General features: G+C 40.0%; 1 protein-coding gene across 2 annotated transcripts in view; it reads right to left on the bottom strand.

Annotated features, from left to right (window-relative positions):
- Positions 1-4,403: 4,403 nt before the first annotated feature.
- The window catches only part of LOC129262741 (death-inducer obliterator 1-like), a 36,174-nt gene continuing 23,030 nt past the window's right edge, over positions 4,404-17,547 (bottom strand). For both annotated transcript variants that reach the window (XM_054900770.2, XM_054900775.2), the window contains exons 7-17: positions 17,310-17,490; positions 15,345-15,532; positions 13,904-14,202; positions 13,321-13,483; positions 12,491-12,607; positions 11,536-11,655; positions 10,419-10,641; positions 9,551-9,839; positions 8,895-9,114; positions 8,335-8,620; positions 4,404-8,025 (exon numbers count right to left, since the gene is read on the bottom strand). In XM_054900770.2, the coding sequence (XP_054756745.2) occupies positions 6,071-8,025; positions 8,335-8,620; positions 8,895-9,114; positions 9,551-9,839; positions 10,419-10,641; positions 11,536-11,655; positions 12,491-12,607; positions 13,321-13,483; positions 13,904-14,202; positions 15,345-15,532; positions 17,310-17,490 (4,041 nt within the window). In that variant the 3' untranslated portion in view covers positions 4,404-6,070. The remainder of the gene's footprint in view (positions 8,026-8,334; positions 8,621-8,894; positions 9,115-9,550; positions 9,840-10,418; positions 10,642-11,535; positions 11,656-12,490; positions 12,608-13,320; positions 13,484-13,903; positions 14,203-15,344; positions 15,533-17,309; positions 17,491-17,547) is intronic.

Below are 17,547 nucleotides of genomic sequence, written 5' to 3' on the forward strand. Positions count from 1 at the left end.
TGATCTTCGACCTTAAAGGGCCCAGCCACTGACAAATCATGGGGAAATTGATTCAATACGAAATTTGCAAAGACTTGCATAATATAATCTGTCCGACATGAGCGCCCGGCGGACTAATGCGATAAAAGTTCGTACAGCACGAATTTGACCGAACTCTTGATGGTTAATTTACTTCGGATCATCGCAGTTCCAGTTTCCAACAATTCCTAGACTCATAGCATGTCTCTTGATTGCTAAACCAAGATAAATAACCTCTGTGAAGTTACATGTTTCAAAAGTGAAAACATGCAGTTTACTTTTGGTTGGTTAGTCTACTAACTAATTGCTCTCCTATAGACCTCCCAGACATGCCGGCGTCTATTACATAACACCCCCAGGCATGCGGCCGAGTGAAAGACTTGAATCCCTTCTCTGTTCCGAGATTAGCCTTGATTTCCCCATGATTTGTCAATTAAAGGTCGCTTTAACAGGAAGGATGCAAGAGAGAGAGAGTGGCTGAAAAATTAACTTGCAATTGACTGCAACCATTTTGTCAAATGACTGCTTCATGACACCCTCCCAGCTCTTGCCCTCCTCTCTGGGGATACTGACCCCACCATGTCCCTTCATTCATTCATTTTTGCCAAACACACAACAATACTCTGTTCTCTTGTCTTACACAACACATCACTACCAGTACATGAAAGAATAATAAATCAATCTATTTTCACATTTTCAACATTGTTGATATGTATTATTTCATATACACATAATATACAAGTACATGGACCAATGGTATACACACCATCTAAAAAGTGTACATAGATGAAAAATAGAAGATATTCACTGCCTCAAATCAAAGAGTTTAGTGGATTGTACAAAAGCATAAAATAAACGAGTCTTACAATATAAAAATTGAACTTCTAGCAAAGAAATAGAGAAACTTAAAATGACATGGCACATAGAATTATTTTAATTCACAATATTTGTTTGGATGTCTAAAAATAGATTTGTCCAATTTATGGCTTTGAATCGGGGGGGGGGGGGGGGGTAATCAATGTTAATTGCCAATATCATTAACAAAAAGTCGCTTTGCACAAAGGATAAGCTCCCTGGTTGTAGATTATTGGGTCCAGGATTCAAAACCCACCACTGCAGCAGCTCCCTTTGGCAAGATGTTGATCTATCTTTTGCCACTCTCCACCCAGGTGTTATCTAGCCACCCAACTATCCAGTTCTGCATTTTAACTACCTCAAAATGCCTCTCGGTAGAATACGTCCCTTGTGAGGGGGAATGACGTGAACAATTAGTTTATCTGGTGTGCATGCAAGCCTGTCAACACTTTGCTACAATGGAAGTCAATATCGCACTGATCACAGATTTCATTCGATTTTTTATCAGCACATCTTTGTGTATCAAAGGCTCTAATTCAAAGTTTTAACAATTATCTCGTGCACTTTACTGAACACATGAAAACAATAAAACTTGATGAAATTCGGTTGTACAATAATTATTGGAATATTGAAGACATTGTAAATCTGTGCTAATAATAGAATCAGCTAGATGGATTCTAAACATATGCCTCCACCATTGCAAGAAATACATTACACACCCAACTTCCAACATTCTCGAATATTGTGTGACCTCTGACCCCAAAATCTATTTAGAGCGTCATCATTCCGAGATGCAAACTTATTGGACCAAGTTTTAATTTGATCAGCCAAATGGTTCTTTAGCAATTGCAAAGAACAAAAACAGGGGAGGAAAGATGAACAGACGATCAGAAAACATAATAATCTGACAACCAGCCGGATGGGCGGAAGCATGAAAATAGCTGGAAAAAACATAGCCAGATCTGAGAGTAGTCCCATTTACTTGCTTTTGAGTCCTGTGAAATTTACCTTTGGTTAAAAGATAAAAACTTTCCTTCTTTGACTCTAATATTGGATTTTAAATATGCTCCCAGTTACTGCAATTCCACATCAAAAGAAAATTCTGAGTTGGAAACATCGGGTTACTTTAATGGTGAAAATTTCTATAAATCTACGTGGAAATTCTATACACGACCTACCAAATACCAGATTATTATTAAACAGTTTGCGACTTACTGACAAAAACTGAAGATCATTATATTGAATACAATTTATGGCTTTCACCCAGTAAATTTACGAGATTGATCAATGCGACCCCATTTACTAGGTGACAGTCATAAATTGTATTCAATATAATGAAGCTTCCTTACAAAGCCTTTAACATTCCATAACAAACAAGAGTGTCGCTAGGGCGAGCACATAATACGCCCGCCTGTTACGTAGAAAATGGAGTTATTGGTCAAGCAAGAAAAGTGGAAAGTGGCAACTTCACCTTTGACCTTCGGACCTCAAAATCAATAGAATTCCTGGTATCTACGCTAGTATCATACACACCAAATTATATGAGCCTAGGTTAAGTCAAACTGAAGTTATCGCGTTTACAAGGAAAAGTTAACAGATGGACAGACACCGAGCGTGATACCATAATACGTCCCGTCTAGGACAGGCGTATAAAAATCATAGGGAAGAATCAATGTGGAAGAGTAAACATCAGTGGAAATCATCTAAACTTAATCTCAATTTTCAAGTACTGGGTTTGTTTCACAAGTATGAATTGATTACAATTACCTCATAATATAATGATTAATATAACAGCTGCATTATCATCAACAACACTGAACACTGAAATATCAAAATGCTGAGATTTCGGTTTCCTAAAATCAGAATTATATTCAGATGACAAGAATTTATGCTTGAACATTTAATATTTCTATTACTTAATGTCAACAAATTTATGTTCATTGATAAATTCAAAATACATTCATTGAGAAATTCCTAATCATGATCCAAATTCCTACATTTTTTGGCATGAAGAAAAATAAAAACCCAAATTTATTCAATCAACATCTTCGTACGAGTTTACGAAAATAACAGCAAACATAAACATTATTGCGGTTTCTAATTTGAATTCAAATTCATCGAACCGAAATCTTGTACAAAGCCGAGCCCTCTTTCATAAAACTAGAATCGATGGCAAGTTAAAAACCACTTTCATAAAAGCCAGTGAAGTGGTGCGATTTGATTGGTTAAGAGCGACTGTCAATAGAACTTTTTTGTATCAATACTATAAGTGTTACTGAAACGGGAGCCATTTCACAAAGGATTTATGATGATTGTAACTTTGCATTTATGGTAAAAACCTTGGCTCACCAGCCAATCAAAATCTTCAAAGAATTCCATGGAATTTACCAAAACGGCGAAGTAGAGGCCTCAGGAGTCCACTATCCATTCCACTCATAACAAAATATATATCAATATTTCTATCATGACGAAGTGTGTGAATCATTGGAAACAGATCCGTACAATGACAAAGTTGCAAAAGTGGAAATCGCACTTAGCTGTTCTGAGTATTTTTTTTTCTGGCAAAACTAGGCATATTGTGTCTTTTTATTTACCAGTCCCCAATCGATTTGTGCATAATACAAACAATAGTTCCATTTTTACTGGTTTAACTATACTGGCCCATAATCTAAAGTATGGTATATCTTGGTGCTAAAATTAAGGAAAGCTAAAAAGTCAAAGTTTTACTCTACGGCGGGCGTACAGCGAGTCGGAAACAGCCGTTTTAACTTTTTTTGTACCAGCTATACATAGGTGGTTTGAATAAAAATGAATAAAACGGCTGTTTTCGACTCGCTGTACAGCCGCCGTAGAGTAAATGTGACCGAGGTACATGTATTAGATATGCATTGATTCTTCTTGTTTGCTTTACTCTTTGCTCTTTTTTTTTAGATTGTTCTTTGGGCCTGATGTTGCCATCGTAAAATGATGAAAAGTGGCCCATGACTGCCACGTAATAAACCATAATTAAATTAAAAGTATGTTTTACATCAAGCTAATTGAATATGTATTAACATTTTGTTTTTTTAAGTCATTTTTTACCCATGCTTTACTGGTGAAGAAAAATAATTTTAGTTCTTATTTCCCGACAATTATGAATGATCCGAGTGTCCTATGTGCTGATAGATAGAACCTGTACCATTAGAGATGGGTGTCACAGTTGGCTTTCCATAGTTATAACACAAATGTATACCCTAGTTTGAATTAAACCCGAGTTCAGAATACAACCTACCAAGGCTTAACCCTATCCTAACTGGGCTATTTCTGACCAGGATATACTGGGGGGGGGGGGGGTCAATATGACCCCCCCCCCCAGATCTCGGTCGCTGATTGTTAGATCGCCACGAAAATTTGCACGCACATACATGCAGAGCGGGATGTAAACTACAAGACTGAATCGTACAATTTTCACAAAATTAATTGTTTATAATATTAATTGATTATGCAAATAAGCATATGAAATTTGCCGAAAATTTGATTTTTTTTTTTTTGTGTACATGTATGTTTTTGCCTTAACTCAATTTATGTAGCTAGTAGAATGCTAATTATTGGTGGGAGTATCAATTATTACATTTCTGACAAATATCTGCAAAAAATTGCAAAAATATAATTTCTTATGTATTTTATTATTTCTTTAATTCTTATGTATTTCTTTGTTTTTTTCCAAACCTTTGTTTTTTATTGTTTTTCCGATGAACTTTGTCGAGGACCCATTGCGATCATAAATAGCATAAAATAAATCCATTAAAACCAACTAAAGTAAAAATAATCATACATTTATGATTTTTGGTTGAATTTAACTCTATTGAGATAAAAGTATCTTCAACCCGGAGCATCCCTTTAACCCTTATTAAACTGGGAGGGGGGGGGGGGGTCAATTTGATTCTACACTTACAATGTGAACAGTGAACACAGCTTTGGAAGGCAAGCATGTAAAACAAAAAAGGTACAAATATATCTCCACATGCACATGATTTTGGTAATGTTACAGAATATAGCAATGTCATGAACACTTTATACAGATAACAGATCCAAAACATGTATGTACAGTTTATAAGTATGACCTACAGGCAGGTCTAATCTAACAAAACTTTCAGAATAGGCCAGTGAACAATGAAGATTCTTGCAATAATTATTGCTGGTTGACAAGAGACAAGTGAGTGGTGTTATCTCATGCACCTTTTATAAATATTGTAAATATTGTATATATCACAGATATTACGCCATGGATCTATACATGTAGCTGCCCAAACATACCAGGAATGGACACAACAGTCATTAAAGTTTCATAACCAAAGACTTTACCTGGGTCCCGTGACACAAAGAATAGCGATTAATCGTACGCTTGATTTTCACCATTGATTGTACATTGTAGTCAATGGAATCTCTCATAGAAAAATGTTCTACGATCACTGCTAAGCTTTGCGTTACGGGCCCCAGAACATTGTGCTACGCAACTGATGTATTTTGAAGAATAACTGCCCTTGAAGCATGTGTGGTGCACATGTCCTGAAAAATGTATTTCAGTATTGAGAGGAAATTTCAAATCATACTAGATGAGGAAAAAGTAATATATGAAGGACAATAGGGTTTCATTTGTATATGAATTTGTGAAGGTGACGATGGACTGGCTGTAACCTGTAATGTTATTAATTACAAGACATAATCTACAACATGGACTGCTTGTGGTGGTTTCAATACAGATTGACTTCTGAACAGTAACCCTGGACCAAATCTAAGCTCCATTTTGAAAACTGATTTAAAAAAGATATGAACAGAAGGATGGTGCCTCTCGAATAGGAAGTTACTAAAGCAGGTAAAAAGACCAAAATCTCTGCCATTACTAATCACCAAGTGATGTATTATTTCAAAACCCTATTTACCTTCCATACAACAGTGTTAAGTTTTGTGTCAAGACGAGAAATATATATTGTCAAACAGCAAGTTGCCATAAGTTTATCACGGAGAGATAAATTTCAACGAAGCCATGACATAGGGAATGCTTCGGTCGTAGAAGTCTCCTTGTACGACTTTCTAACACTAAACCAATTACTGAACATGTAATTAGAAAGAGTATTGCATACAGTTTATTCTTATGCTGCACAGGCTTTTACCAAGATGTAGACAAATACAAAACACTTAATGTCTTGGTTTTGTACTATCTCGGTCGAGAGCCATGTCCATAATCTCTTGATATAGGCCGATCACGACCCATCCTTGGGTCTTTCAGTTCGTTTGACCCATGCCTGTAATCAACTCTCACTGGTTGATCTTCGTCTCTATCAGAGTAATCTCTTGACCAGTCCTGTCCCCTCCCCCTACCCCGATCTCCTTTGGGCCCCCATTCCTGCCTCGGCCAGGGTTCTCTCTCCCCCCTCCTGCTACGTTCCCAATGTTCTTTGGCCCATGCCTCCCGGGGTTTATCACCCTCCCAAGGCCTCCTCTCGTCAGTGTCCTCAAACTGACCAGCACTCTGCCGCAGGTCGACATCTCTTCGGAAGTCAACATCCCTGGAGGGTTGCTTTCGTTGAGCCATTGGGCCGGGATCATCACCGTGTTGGACCTCTCCATCATCGTCATCTCCGTATTTCCATCCTTCTTCGCCAGGGGGCGGTGGCTCCAGTTTGCGCTTCTTGGTGACGGGTACTGATGGAGCCACTGGCGGTGGGTGATGAGGGACGAGTGGTGCCCTTGGACCAGGTGGGCGTGGCAGGCGTGGGGGGAGGTGCAGTTGGTGTCGGATGGGAGGCTGATGGGGTGCAGGTTGATGGTGGGGGGTTGAAGGATGAGTGATGGGTAGGGGTTGGAATGGAGCCGGGGGTTGCCCTTGAGATAACGGAGGGCCAGGGTGGTGAAGAGGGACATGAGGAGGGGCAGTGGAATGCGGATGGTGAGCTGACTGTGAATGTGGCTCATCATGATGGTGCATGGGGTCGGGATACCTTGGAAAGTCTTTTTGTGGGAAAGCGGTAGGCTGCTCCCTCGGAACTACCGGTTTTTGTTGCGGATGACCAACCTTTTGGGTTAATGCTTGAGATGTTGAAGAAGCCGAGCTGACTGTATTGTTATCTGTTGTCACTGCTTGCGGCACTGGCGGGTTCAGAGTTGGGCTTTGCACTGCATTCCACAGCACTGCTCCCACAGCAAAAGGAGGCAGATTCGGTGGTGGGCACAATGGTTGTACATCTCCACCCTGAGATTTCTCTTGGGCGGGATCCGATCCAGTTCCTCCTGGAGTGCTTGTAGCATCATCCTTGGGAGTCATTGTACTGGAATCTGCCTGAGCCAATCGTACATCTGGTGAGGTACCTGCCTCATCTGACGTTTGCTCATCTGTTTTACCTAATTTCCCTGTAGCTTTGTTGATCTCTGACTGCAGTGACTCAATCTGTCGGTCCAACAGGGCTCTCTTGGCCTCCTCCACTTGCTTGGTGAGTTGAATCAGTAGCTGCTGTTGTTCCGAGAGACCAGATTGGTCACTGAATGAACTCAGAATGTCCTGAGATGCATCGGCTGCCACACTCGCAATATCCGCTGCTTTCACTCCGCTCTCTGTTCCCTCATCAGCTTTCACCACTTCCTTCGCTTCTTGAATAACCACTGGAGGAACCTGAGGGTACAGAGCAGGTTCTGGGATCACCGCAGAAGATGGCATGCTGCGTCCTGCATGCCAGTCGTCCGTCGGATCCGACGGATCATACGGAGCCTCCCGCTCTTCTCGAGTAGGTGAATACGGTTCTTCAAGCTCCACTTCGAGTTCCTTCGGGTCAGCATTGGCATACTGTGCCACGATTGGATCCACCAGCTGATCCTCGGTAACATACATCTCCTGTTGCTTGGGATACGAATCCTTAGGGGCCATCATGTCAGATATCTCCCTCATGGATGGCACGCTTGAGTGGAAGGACGACATGGTGTTCTCGGGAGGTGCAATATCATGAGATGGCTGATGGTGGGGTTTCCTCTTAGGGACATGGTGGACCGGAGGAGGCTCCCTAGGAGGTTGACTGATAGGCTTAGAGGCAACCTCTGCGTCAAGGCTCATGGACCGCTGCTTGTCCTTGTGACGGACTACTACACCTAGCATCATGTGTGGTCGATTAGATGGTAGACCTGTGGTTAAGAGAAATAGTTCATACAATAGTTCACTCAAGATGGAGAAATATTACCTACGAACACCTACACAGGAAAAATATTACCATTTTATCTTAAATTATTCTTGTAATAAATACACCTTTCTAATATCAAAGTTAGAATTTCTTAATATTTCATTACATTGTACCAGATTGATTAAAGCCTACTCAATGTATAATAGAAAAAAAAAATTGCTTCTTGTATTCAGCAAGTTTTTTAAGAACTTGAGAAAATTTGCAAATATGCAACCTTCACAGCTCTACAAGTTAAATCTGAGGGAAGACGTACCTGGGCCATTGAATGGCAGTATCTGGTGGGGAACCTTATCGCTTGACGGCAAGGCTATCAGGTAGAAGTCCTTGACATGAGGCCGGTTCTTCCCAATCACACCAATGCGCTGGCGGGTGTAGAAGTAGTCGAAGAGGGCAAAGAAGGCCGGCTCCTCGTCCTCCTGCCAGACGTGGAAGCGGACGATGGTCATCTCTGTCGATTGCGACTGCTTGAGCTTGGTGAAGTAGTCCCAGACCACCTTATAGGGGATACGCCCACACACCTCCAAGGTGTCCTGAAGGTCCTGTATTGTGATATTGAAAGTTTCACACGGGTTAGTGGCTACCACGTCAGATTTACCTTCTGAAATTTCATGATCGATATGTAATATGTGAGGCGAGGTATGAAAAAAATGATTCTTCATACATTTAATATTTTTTTTCAAAATCATCATCGTCATCAACATCATCACCATCATCATCACCTACCTTACCACCACCATCCTCACCACCACCACCACCATCATCATCACCATCTAGAAATCTACATTCCCATTGCAAACAAACTTAGATACTCACCAATGTTATACTTTGAGCAGGACCAGACACATGATGGGCCACGGCAACAAACTTGGACACCTCGTGCATGAAGATGAACCCCCTCCAAGCCGGTGTGGGCGTCAGTGCAGCGGAAGACACCGACCTCTTGACCTGCGAAGGTCGCGAAGCCTTCTTCTCCTTGACGGGTTTGGGAGCGGTGCGCACTACGACTGGAGGCGGAGGACTTCCTGGAGGGGTGCTAAAATCAGAGAAACACAAAACAGAATAACGTTTAGACCTTCTAACCAATCCCTTTTTTCACAAATAAGAAACACTCAAGCTGCAGAATGATTTTAAGGAAATTGATTTTTCACGAAAACACAATTTTTCGGGCCAAATACAATGAACTCATAAGACTACAGTGAATAGCATGAAAATCAAAGAAATAACAACCCTGCACAAGTGGAAAATCTGTCCATGAAACCTGTTCACAATGTTTTGCATGTGTTTTATCAGCTTGATCTTCATGGAAGCTTACATATTTCTAAGAGTTTCACTATTGACAATCACTCCATTGCATGTTTTATATATGCCATCAAGGAACAAGCAGTGTAATGCTTGGATCACCGAAGAACAATGATATTGGCATAACAGAAAACAGATAACTGGAATCTCTACAGTAACCCATCACTTACGTGGATTCCTCCACCGTTTCAGTGATGGCAGCAGCGGCATCGTCGTCATCATCGTCATCCTCGCCTCCACCGACCGTCTCCATGAGATCGTCGTAAAGGTCCTCCGTGACCGATTTCACCTTTGGTTTTATCTCCTCAATCTCCTCCCCAAAGAACTTGACTGGTTTCTCCTTGACGATGCCTCCTCTCTTCTTTTCTTCCACCACCGCTACTTTCTTGATCTTGGGGGTTTTCCTTACAATGGCTTTCTTCTTGGCAACCTTCTCCTCCTTTGGAGCTGGTATTTTACCTAAAAGATGTAATATGCAAAAGCTGTAATTAGAAGATTCAATTCAATTTGTGGAAAATAATTGTACATTTTCACTGTACTGCAATAGCAGTAGTTTGATTGTAAATTACATGTATCAGGCATTATTATGGACAAGCCTTTAAAAAAATGAAAGGTACACTGACAGTATATAATAATATGTGCTATTTATTGCTCAGTGATGTTTATCAAGAATGGCCATTAGAGATATAGGGGAACAAGTTGCATTAATTGGACCAACTCACAATTTAAAGAAAAAAAATCTGCTGTTTCTGAGCAGTTGTTGGTAAGATAGGTTGGTTGTTTAGGGGGATCTACTCACAAACATTTTTATTATCATTGACAAATTGCAATAAGGAGCACTTTTGGCAAACTGGCTCATTTGTGCAGTTCTTGCAGTTGAGATCAACGAGATGAGCTTTGTGTTGAGCATGATCGTTTGAGTCCTAGAATAGAGAAAAGATCAACAGGGTGTTTTCATTGAACCTACTCGTAATCTTAAGTTTTATCATCAATTATGAGAAATGCTTTCGAGGATAGTTTCATGGCAAACCGACTCACCTGTGCAGATCTTGCAGTTGAGATCAAAGAGATGTGCTTTGTGTTGCTCAGTGGTGTCTATGAGCATGGTCGTGGGAGTCGTCGGCGAAGTGGGCGTGGTCGGGGAGGATCCAGAATGACGCCTGGGAGATCCAAACGAGGGTCTCGATGGACTCTTCAGCTCGGACTCTGTCGAAGGTCTCTTGGACCGCTTCAACGTTTCCTCCTCCACCTTGGTGTGTGGCTGCAAGAAACAAAACCCTCAATCAAAACAACCTCATTCTCATCTACTTTCTAAAACCCCACTCCTGTAGTTAACAGTTTAGTTAATACCAGATTAACGTCTAATGAGAACACTTCATGCTTGGGAGCAATCTTAAGTGGTCTTGGAAACCAGTTCGTAAATTTACCTTCCAATGTGGTTTTGCTTCGATAAACTAGTTTAGGCATAGATGAAGACACAACCCTTCTTCAAGAACTTCACTCAGAAATACTGAAGCATGTGCATGTTGGGCGCGATACTCCACACACACACACAGTATGACTCGTCGATGCAGAATGCTGTCACTGCATGCAATGTTCTTGTGCGAAACATGTGATCTTATCGATTTCCTAAGAATAAACTGACATAAATTTCAGGAATGTCCCACTTACAGGGGATGGAGCAATCTTAAGTGGTCTTGGAAACCAGTTCGGAAATTTACCTTCCAATGTGGTTTTCAAGACCGTTTTGCTTCGATAAACTAGTTTAGGCATAGATGAAGACACAACCCTTCTTCAAGAACTTCACTCAGAAATACTGAAGCATGTGCATGTTGGGCGCGATACTCCACACACACACACAGTATGACTCGTCGATGCAGAATGCTGTCACTGCATGCAATGTTCTTGTGCGAAACATGTGATCTTATCGATTTCCTAAGAACAAACTGACCGAAATTACAGGAATGTCCCACTTACAGGGGAAGGGGCAGTGGGATATACATATTTTATGGACTTGCCCTGTAGGTAAACCAGATTGATGAGAGACCCACACAGATCACATCGCGCTCAAAGAAAAAGTTAAAAAGAGAGCAATGCAAGATTTCGCACTTAGGTGCCTCAAAGCACTACTGTGGTACCAATGTACGTAGCTTACCACTAGCTCTCCTAGGTTGTCCTCCTCGCCGAGCTCCACCTCTCCTTTGTGGGTCTTCTTCATGATGGTCATTGGCATACTCTTCTTATCTTGCTCAGTCTGAACAATCATCTCCAACTCCTAATCAAGAAATAAACATTGAAATGCAAAATCAAGACACAAATGATGTTTAAATACAATTAGGGTTCTTCATGGTTCAGGAAAAGGTAAAACTATGGAAAGGCAGCAATGAGCTGGTATTCAAGTATGATCTATTGTATGATCTATCCAAACTCAAGTTGGGCCACGCTCAAACTATTGAAAGAGGACATTTGGCCAAGTACAATGGATTGAAAAAGAGAGCAGATAGATCATATTAAGAAGCAAAAGAAAATGTTGGCATAATAAAACACACATATGGAGAATAAAAATACAACTCTTTAAGAGAGATGGCGAGGGAGAGAAAGAGAGGAGGGAGATGGGAGAATAAAATGTTTAGATAGGGCAGTATGCATTGTAGAGGAAAAATAACAAGTGATAGGCTCAAAACAGAAGTCTTGCCAGACATGATATCCAGTAATAAATGCAAACTGGCTCAAACTATTAAAGACTATCTACAAAAAGCTGGTTGAATGAATGTACTTTTGCTAGGAGCTCAAAGAAAAATGTGCATATATTACAGACTTGATTACATTATCATAACAGTTTGATTGTCCAACTGATAGCGACGTTCAACAAAAAATTATAAAGTTATGTCATAATACAATGTAATTCATTCAGTGAATGAGTTTTTAGAGACGGTATTTGTGCACCTGTTATATTTGTTTGTCTGTGGGTAATTTTTCTTGTTTTTGCTGAATGTATAATGATTTTTTTTTTGGTGAAGTTACGGAAATGAAAATTATTGAAAGATGAAAAATACTAATGTTGTTTTTAATTTGAGCTGATGATTTTCATCATGGTACATTTTACTCACATGCTTAGCCTCCTGTTCCCTCCATTTCATGAGCTCCTTGGATGCCAGCTGATCAGAAGACATGCGTACCAGATTCCTAGGGGAGATCTCTCCCTTTAAGATGTGACGGAAGAGACCCTGCATGCAAAGAGATAGCAGTGTGAGAACAAACATGCACGTTGCAATACGACAGGTCTTTATAATGCCTGCACTGTATACCTACGAGAAACACTGACCGGATGGATGACTTATCCTAGTCTGCAGGCTAACAGTTCGCCAATCAATGTACAACACTCGGTCATCATCACAAATCCCTCTTCACATCCCCCGGACATTCAAATCAGTAGGTGATAGGTCATTTTCTGTGTTTGCCCCAAAATATTGGAATAGATTACCCCCATAAACTTAGACTATGTCCTTCTATTGATGTGTTTAAGATGAATAAACCTATTTTTTTAATATATTGCAAGTAGTGTTTCATTTGTGTAGTTTTTTTATAAGTTTTTACCGATTTGTTTTGTCATTTGTACAGCGCTTTGTAACTTTTGAAAAAGCGCTTAATAAGAATTACTATTATTATTATTACCAACAGGAAAAGTGATTACAAAGTTTCTGCCAAACTTTGTTCAGATGAGACAAAAGTTGTATTGAATGATGAAATGGTTTACCACACAACAATTGCAATACACCACACTAAACTGTCCGAATATGACAACCCCTTAACATCGTTTATTGAATAATAGAACTTTCAAGTCTTTTCAAGTTGAATATTTCAGTTTTGTATCAATTTTGCAAAATTTATTATGCAAAATCGTTCAAACAATAATAATGCCACACAAAGAAGAATTTACCTTATTCTTCATGTCTTTGATGTTGAAGATGAGTGTCCTGTACTTTGCTTTATACTTGGCACCTGTATCATTGTAAAGCTTGTAGAGCTCAAACTCCACCTGCTTGGAGACTTTCTTCACATCGTCTGCTGTAACGTTCTTCACATCCGGAGCTTTCTTCACCCTATAAAAACGTAGCATGAAAAATGAAATCAATCAAAAATTCACATGGCAAAACGAACACTAACATGTGTTTATCACTATTCAACATTTCACAACTTTAATTTAAAAGGAATTCAATCCTGAGGGAATACAGCTCTTTCATCAATGTCATTTTCAAAGAACATATTTTATGATAATTTGTTCAGGGAGACATCAGAGACTGCTGCATATAACTCTGCGATGAAAAAAACATCAGAGATACATTATTTTTAGACAATGAAAGCTCCCATTTAGGTCTGCAGTCATTTTTTTAATGCTGCAATTGATCACAATATCTATGCAACAGGCCCCTGAGGACTTAAATAAAAAGTAACACAGCGACATTGGATAAATTGGGCAAAACAAAATTTGTTGAATATAAGATCATCAATAGAAAACAAACCTGGTTAGGAGAACATCCAGGAGCGTCCTCTTGACGTTGACCCTTACGCTCTCCGATGTCTGCTCAGCCAGCTTACTACTCTCCGCCTGCTGCCTCAGACGTTCCTCCTTCTCTCGCTTCTCCCTCTCCCTCCTCTCTCTGTCTTCCTTCCTCCTCTTCTCGTCCTCCCTCTTCTTTCTCTCCTCTTCCTCTCTTTTCTCCTCCTCCCGTTTCCGTCTGCTCTCCTCCATCCTCTTCCTTTCCAGCTCCCTCTCCCGGGCCTCTTCCTCCCTTCTTTTCATCTCCAGTAGCATCCGAACCTGAAGAGACAAAAAACATTAGCAATGTCACAGTCTAGACGTAAATGCCAGTTGCGGTAACCTCAAAATAAGTTTGAACAAAATCCAATGTCCTAGAGTGACTATATGTATGAATTAAGATTGAGTCACAACACATTTTTTTTAAGTGCCTACATGCAACTTTTTGGCAGAAATCGGTGGACCAGAAAAAAAAAATCTGAAATTGTTGGCAGACATTTTGGTTATAGTCACATGCATGCTATCTGTGTCCTGTTTTGTGACCGTTAGGAGATTTGATTCAGTTTGTTATAATTTCAGAGATTCCAGTGCTTCAGTGAAGTTTACAGCACACCCCAAGGGGAGCATTTCATGAAAGGACTTGTCCGAAGTTTTATCGGACAAGTCCCATTTTATCCGACATTTACCATAATAACATTGCTTCTCAGTCAATCAAAATCAAGGAAAGTTGTCAGATCTGACAACTTGTCAGACAAAATTTTTGATGAAATGCTCCCCAGTTCTTAGACCTCATGAACTGCCTTTCACAATCACTATGGAACAGTTCCACTATTCACAACCTGAACTTTATCTGAAAGTCAGTAAGGGGGTCAGCTTTCATGGGGAATATGACACCTTTCGGTCCTGGTAGAGCTATGGGAGAACAAGATTTATGACGAGCAGTCTCTATGTAATGCTACTGGAAGATGCCTTCTTGTAAAGTTGTAGTGTGGTCTAGTGGTTGGAGCACTGGACTCATGATCATGCGGTTAAGAGTTTGAATCCCTGTTCTACCATTGTCCCCACTCTGAAGACCAGAGAGTAATTTCTGTCATCTAAAACTTATAAAGTCAGCCACTATGCCTGATTACCTTCGAAGTCAAATATCTCATGTGTATTTGATCATATCAGCAGAAAGCTATCCTGCAGAGTTATTACAGGAGATATAAGCTCACTTTCCCTGGCCTGACAGATGCCCGAGGCTAATTAGAATTGGCCGAAGTATTTCTCGCTGGTGCACCGAGTTTGCTGTCCCCCCAAAATGCCAAAGGTATTTCTAATGCTTATCACAAAATCTGGGGTCAGCAAATAATGATCCACTCCTCATGAAAGCCAATGCCCAACCGAGTGTAAAGCATGACTTTCAGTCTGACTGAACACTTTACCTTTTCTCTCCTCTCTCTCTGTCTTCTCTCAATGTCGTCCGCCCCCGTGTTCGCACCATCCTTGGTAGGACTGGTGATTTGCTTGGTACTAATCTTACGCTCCGAATCAGAGGACGACAGATTCCTGCTGGGGTCGCCCTCGTGTGACAGCCTCCTCGATTCAGATTTATGCTTTGATGATCCTTTACCTGCACCAAAAAGAACAAACATAATATTAATAATAATAATAAATCTCAAACAAGAACTTATCAATTACATTCTTTACACAGAACAATATACATGATAAATAATACATCACATTTTATTACGATAGCAGGCACTCAGAATTTTTGCAATAATGTTTGCACAATAGATGGGGGGAGAGAGAAAACAAAGCCACAGAAAGAGAAACAAATAGGAAGCCAAAGGAAATAGGAAAATACAGATGAGGTAAGGACAACTGACAGGAGAGTGCACTTCATGATTTAAATAACAAAATTCACTCATGTTCCCCTATATGGGTTTGTATAATAGAATTTTACAAAGGAAATTCAGAGAATCCACACATTTTTTTTTAGTGGGAGGGGGGGGGGGCTTTGGAACCGTAACATTTCAATATCAATAACAGTAACCAATTCTAGCACATTTGCTTATCTATAGAATTAAGTCTAATTGCCTAACTTCTTATAAAAAATATGAATGAAAAGCAATCAAAGACAGTTTTATGTTTTAAGGGGGGGGGGGGGGGTAAGTTGGTACGTGTTCCTTTCAACAAGAAACAAGCATTATCATGATAAAGTACTCATCAATGCTTTAACCCTATTTAGGCCGGGGTATTTTGGGAGTTCATATGGCCGTGGGGGGGGGGGGGGCCTCCCAGGCCCCCCTTGAGATCTCGGCCGTCAACCGCGCGATCGCGCCAAAAATTGGCATGCGGGTTGCCTGGGACATAATCTACAAAATTGTATAGTAATTTATTTCATGCGAATGGCTATTAAGTGATTATGCTAATTTATGCGTAATTAGTATGCAAAATCATACTTTTTCCTCTAACTCCCGAAATAATGCTCCAAATGTTCTAATATTTGGTATAGAAACTCTTTGTGGTGTTCTTAGCAAGTGCACATGAAAAAAATTGCGATATCAAATCAATTTCTTATGTATTATATTGTTTTTTGCAATTACTTATGTATTTCCTTGTTATTTTTTCCTTTTGTTTTTCATTGTTTTTTCAATGGAATTTGTTGGGGACTCTTCAGAGATCATAAAAAGCATAAAATAAATACATTTAGACCAGCAAAACTAAAAATAATCATACATTTATGAATTTTGGTTGAAAACACAATTTGCATTGACTTTGTACACAAAACCACGTTTTTGAGCAAATTTTGGTCTGACATGCACTTACATAATGTTGCGTAATTTCGGAACCATGTACCCGGGTGACACAAAATTGGTCTCAAAAGTTGCGCAAGACTTGAAAGTAAAAAGTCAGCGAGTGGCGCAGTCAAAAAATTTTGCACAGCGAAAATATCGCACAATTCGATGAGGGGGGGCCTCCGAGGCCCCCCCCCCCCCCCGGCCTAGATAGGGTTAAATAGAACAAAATATGACATTGTACTTTGTTGATAAGAAGTTGAATCCTATTTCTCAACATATATTTAGATCCGGGCCCCATCGTACAAAGAGTTGTGATTGGTCCGATCAACCTCAACTATATGGAAAGCCATCAATGTCATAACTTTTTTCGACAGGAAAATTTGCGCTGTGTTCTTTTGTAAATAAAGAGGAGCACACTGAATTATCAGGAAAAACGATAGATGTATGAATAAACATATCGAGAAACTTTTTTTAAAAACGTGAATTTACATGTTGGCATTGTTGGCTTTCCATAGTTGTGGTTGATCAAATCAATCACAACTCTTTATAAGATGCAGCCCGGCTCTACATTTCAGGAATAATTTACAATGATTTCAAAGGCTTTACCAGGAGAATATGCAGAAGAGGTGTATCCATGTTTGATATTTGGCCTGAGCACTTCATACGTTGGATGTCTACCCAGCCAATATGGCAGCTCTTCATACGTCGGTGCTGTTAGGCCCGTGCGAAGACGACCTGTGTGACGCTCTATCACTGATATACGCTCGTCCTCTCTCAGCTTCAGTGACTACATAGAGGAGAAAAAGAATACTAGTGATTCAAAAAAACTGAAGGCCATCAGTCT

This window comes from Lytechinus pictus, chromosome 1 (genome assembly GCF_037042905.1).
Source record: "Lytechinus pictus isolate F3 Inbred chromosome 1, Lp3.0, whole genome shotgun sequence".
Taxonomy (NCBI): domain Eukaryota; kingdom Metazoa; phylum Echinodermata; class Echinoidea; order Temnopleuroida; family Toxopneustidae; genus Lytechinus; species Lytechinus pictus.